The sequence below is a fragment of the Salmo salar genome, chromosome ssa06 (assembly GCF_905237065.1).
Source record: "Salmo salar chromosome ssa06, Ssal_v3.1, whole genome shotgun sequence".
In the NCBI taxonomy this organism is placed as follows: Eukaryota; Metazoa; Chordata; class Actinopteri; order Salmoniformes; family Salmonidae; genus Salmo; species Salmo salar.
This window is the reverse complement of record NC_059447.1, coordinates 27,457,348-27,462,152: the sequence shown is the minus strand read 5'-3', so window position 1 is coordinate 27,462,152 and position 4,805 is coordinate 27,457,348. Positions and strand designations below refer to the sequence as shown.

General features: G+C 40.9%; 1 protein-coding gene across 1 annotated transcript; it reads left to right on the top strand.

Annotated features, from left to right (window-relative positions):
* Positions 1 to 1,181: 1,181 nt before the first annotated feature.
* LOC106606849 (histone chaperone asf1b-B) lies at positions 1,182 to 4,486 on the top strand. Its single transcript, XM_045720104.1, has 4 exons — positions 1,182 to 1,673; positions 2,450 to 2,565; positions 2,984 to 3,160; positions 3,636 to 4,486. The coding sequence occupies exons 1-4, from the start codon at positions 1,565 to 1,567 to the stop codon at positions 3,825 to 3,827; spliced, it is 594 nt and encodes a 197-aa protein (XP_045576060.1). The 5' UTR covers positions 1,182 to 1,564; the 3' UTR covers positions 3,828 to 4,486.
* Positions 4,487 to 4,805: the final 319 nt, after the last annotated feature.

Sequence of the window (4,805 nt, the reverse complement as noted above, 5' to 3'; positions counted from 1 at the left end):
TGTGGCACAGGAGACAGATACCCTTTGTATGATGAGGCACCAGACTAGTGGACAAACATCAACCTGCTCAATGGGGCCTACTTCCTCCCATTGCTCATGCTCTCTCACTCATTATGGATCCTTAACTATTAGAGTTCTATGGGACCCTTTCTCAAGTTCTACTGTTCTATTGATGTGTGTCTGAAGCCTTGAAAGTGTTCATCTAACTTTTTTTCCATCTGCAAAAGAAAGATAAAAGGCTGTGGAATATGTTCAGACCCAATGAGTAAACACTGAACATTTTTTAAATACTGTATTTTAAGGGACACATGTTTCATCTGAGTGCATGGTGAGAATTTGTTTGCAGCTTTAGGACCTCTAGTGGAGAGCAATTATATTTTTCTAGCTGACCCTATCCTCAAAGCAAGATAAAAAGAATCCTGAAATACCATAAGCACAGCTAATCATGGTCCCTTAATTCTTGCCTAATCGCAGTTTCATCTAGGCCTATGCCAGAATGTGACTGAAGACTGGCATAGAAAACACAATCTGATCAATGTATGATTCTATTTCCATGTTTGTATTTGGTGTGGTTGATTGTCAACCCATAACCACCCCAATAGTGTATGTTATGTAGGCCTACATTCTGCAGTCTGCAAAAAGCACTGATTAGTCACATCATTATGTGTGCAGAAAGTATCTCTGCCACATAGGTCATTCGGTTAATGGTCTCCCATGTATTGACGCACACAACATAAACTTGAAGTATGCATCATCAATTGCTAGAGCCCTACACATATACACAAATCCACTGAAACACACACAAATGTGGTGTAGACATTATGGGACCAAAAATGAAATAGTCTTGGGACTTTCCTCTTCACTCCAGACTGGAATGTAGACATGTTTCCATCTAAAAGAGTGGCCGAATTTGGTACAGTGGTTGTGTTTGTTTGCTTTGACCAAAGCAGTGGGGTACATGGGGGAGCAGGGACTTGTCAATTGAATTTCTACCTGAAACGTTTTGTAATTGCACGCGTCTTGTGGCGCTGTTCCAGAACAAGGTACTTGTTGCTTGCCAATCATAGCTTTACTGTTGTTCTACCCAGCGAATCATCGTTTAGTACAGAAAAACCACCCGCCCCATTTCATTCGACATTTTGGTGGCTTTGTGAAATTTACTGGTGGGTGGTTTTTGAAATAGCTGTTTTGAACAAAACTATTCAGAGGAATATTCCAGATAACAGTAAATACTTAAAAAATGAATGGCCCTTTCTTTAAAAAATACAATTTCTGTAGAAATGATTGGCTCATATAGCAGGCTATCATAACAATACGATATATATATATATATATATACCTAGTCATTTCAAAATTACACTAAAGCGAAGCTGTCAACCTGCGAAATCAGATGCATTTTTAAATACAACAACCGAATTCCTTCAGTGATAGAATTTATCTTAGTGTACGCTGCGTGAGAACATTGCTTGCTAGTTGGTACATTGTTGAGGCCTGAAACCTTCCCCGGGAAAATTTGCGAGCCACTCAGCCAGCGTGTCTGTCACTCGCAGCCGGAACCGCAATAATGGCGAAGGTTCAAGTACTAAATGTCGCTGTCCTCGATAACCCGAGTCGATTCGGAAACCCATTTCAATTCGAAATAACATTTGAGTGCATGGAAGACCTGCCAGAAGGTAAGTGTTGTGCTCACCTGTCGAATAATTACTTTGTTTATTCTCATCTGACGATTTATGGCTAGCTTGCTAACGTTACCTCGCTAACTAAATCTCATTAGACGATTTATGGCTAGTTTGCTAACGTTACCTCGCTAGCTAAATTGCCAGTTTGAACATGAAGTAGCTGGCCTAGTTGAGAATCTCGCTTGTTAGTTAGCTCTGAGATGATCAACTACTTCATGTTCAAACTGGCAATTTAGCTAGCGAGGTAACGTTAGCAAACTTGCCATAAATCGCCAGATGAGAATTAACAAAGTAATTATTCGACAGGTGGCAAAGAATGGTTAATTAATTCCTTATGTGTCTACTGAACAAAGAGTTGGCTCGTTTAAAAGAATGTGTTTAGCTACACAATGTAGTTAGTTGATATTGCCAGTTAGTTGATATTGCTAGTTAGTTGGCTATTTTGCCTGTAGCTGGCTAGCTTAGCCAGAATGGTGTCCAACTTTTGTTTATATTTGGTTGGCGGCGGCGGGGGGAATTCTGACGGAGGTAACTAACGTTAACTTCTAGAACACACATTGACATGTCCACTTGCCTTGCGTTATCTACCAAACAATCAAATCATTTCACAGGTGTCATTGATAACATCATGCTGACCAAAGCAGACTTCAACAGCCTTCTGACCAAAGCAGTCTTCATTCCAGCTATTTCCTTGCTTTCTCCAAAGTTTCGAACTGAGTTTGTGGGCCGGAAGATAGTGATTTGAGACTTTATAATTTTCTGTGTTGCAGATCTTGAGTGGAAGATCATATATGTGGGTTCAGCAGAGAGTGAAGAGTATGACCAGACCCTTGACTCTGTTCTGGTTGGCCCAGTACCAGCCGGGAGGCACATGTTTGTGTTCCAGGTGAGTTTTTTTATTTTTTATTTATAGATGGCAGTAACTAACAATGTTATTTCAGCAGTAGTCTGGCAGCAGCTTTCCTTGCCCCTCTTCATTTCTCTCTCTCCCAGTGGACCTGCTCTGACTTGGGGCCAAGGCCAGGCCACTGGTACTTTTCAGATATAATTTACATAACAATGGCCAACTGTGAACAAAAGCAACTGATTTGATGATGCAGAGGTTGTTGATTCTGTCCTTAGTGACAGCCCTAGCAATGGAAACCGTTCCCAAAAAAATAACACTGGGCTTATAACATAATCACTAGCGACACACTGGTGCTGTATTGGAGAAACCAGATATAGAAACTACACCCTCCCTCTTACCCCGCTCTTCTCCTGCCTTCGTCCTTGCACCTCATCTACAGTATGTTATCCTTCAACAGGCGGATGCCCCAAACACGGGTCTGATTCCAGAAAGTGATGCTGTCGGTGTAACTGTGGCGCTAATCACCTGTACATACCGCGGACAGGAGTTCATTCGTATCGGGTACTACGTCAACAACGAGTACACCGACCCTGAGCTGCGGGAAAACCCACCCATAAAACCTGACTATGGACAGGTAAAGGAGGAAACTCAATGGGTGTGCTTGACTGTTTCTTTCCAGGAAGATGTTCAAGTTTTATTAGTCGTATGTACAGGATACATAAGGTATACACCGTCCAACGAAATGCTTACTTGCACTTTACTTGTTCACTACCATTCACAGATCTGACAGGACTGTTACATTAATATTGAGTAAAATAGGTGGAGCTATTGCTTACACCAACCAATTTTTATCAGATCTATGAAGGGGAATGAATGATGGCAGAGGAGAGGGGACAACTTTTTGGAATGAAATTAAACCTTTGCGTTGTGGAAGGGCGAAATATCCATTAATACATTGGTCTTAAAGTGCAAACTCCGCTCACTCATCAGGGAGACGTGTGCCACAGTACTGCTCAGGCTTTAGTATAATGTAAAAATGGAACATGTACTTATATTTGCAATAAGACATCTACTGAATAATTTCCACCTTAATGCTGTTTGTCTTCCAGCTCCAGAGAAATATTTTGGCTTCGAACCCACGTGTAACAAGATTCCATATCAACTGGGAAGGGTGTGCAGAAAGGATGGAAGACTCAGAGAATGTGGATCCTGCCCCCAACTCTATGCTGCCCCCATCTTGCCTCCCGGGCAAGGCCCCACCCATAGGGTTGCTACCTGACAACTCTATGGACTGCTTGTAGAGGGAAACATACAAATACACATAATCTTTGATCAACCCAAGCACTATAAGCAGAAGAATGGACATGGACATTCTGACTTGGATGTACAGCCAGCTTTGCCTTACAGCTGCCCTTATTTCCCAGAAACTGTCAACAACACACTCTCACCTTGGACTACAGTGTCTTGCAACCAAGACAATCTTTCTGGAGTAATCTTTATTATCTATTGGAAGTTTTTCACTTTCATGTCTATAACGTGGTGAAAAGAAGTTTTAAAACTAATTCATCCCTTCATTTTTAATACTATCAACAGGGCGACAGCTGAAGTATCCAAGTTTCCATAGATGGTTAGCAGCTAATTGGCAGAAATACTGATTCACACCAATTAGTTAGCTGTTAATTATGTGATGTAAATACCAACAGGATTATGACACTAGTGAAGCAAAATGGAGGAAGAAATGACCCAAGTTGCAGGAAGGAAAATAATGGTGGTATTCTTTTGTACTTTCTGAGCCATTGTGTTTCAGTAGTTATAGTCCTTATAGCATTTGAGTTACACTTTTCCCTGTTGGTGTTTTGGGAGACTTTTGGATGGGGGGGGGGGGGTGCTAATAATGGTATGTACATATGTTTATTTTCCTGTGTGCCATTTTGTTTTTGAAATAAATATCTTTTTGTTATGTGATGTGTGTGATTGTCCCTGACAAGCTTTGAGATGTGATGAAAATGGCAGATGTTGGAACTCTAGGAGAATCACCTTTTTTTTAACTTTGAAGGGTTTTGCAATGAAAATAATGGGTGGGGCTTCCTCGACTATTTGTTACATTCAAAAATATCTGTAGTGTAGTATGCTCACCTATAGTGCACATTTTGAAATGAATAGCCTGGCTTGCTTGTTGCCGTGCAATTTGATTTACAGCTGTGTTCAAGACAAAATTGTGAAAATGTTAACATGCAAATCTCCCCTTTTCACTGAATCCTGTTCTCTTGTCATTGACT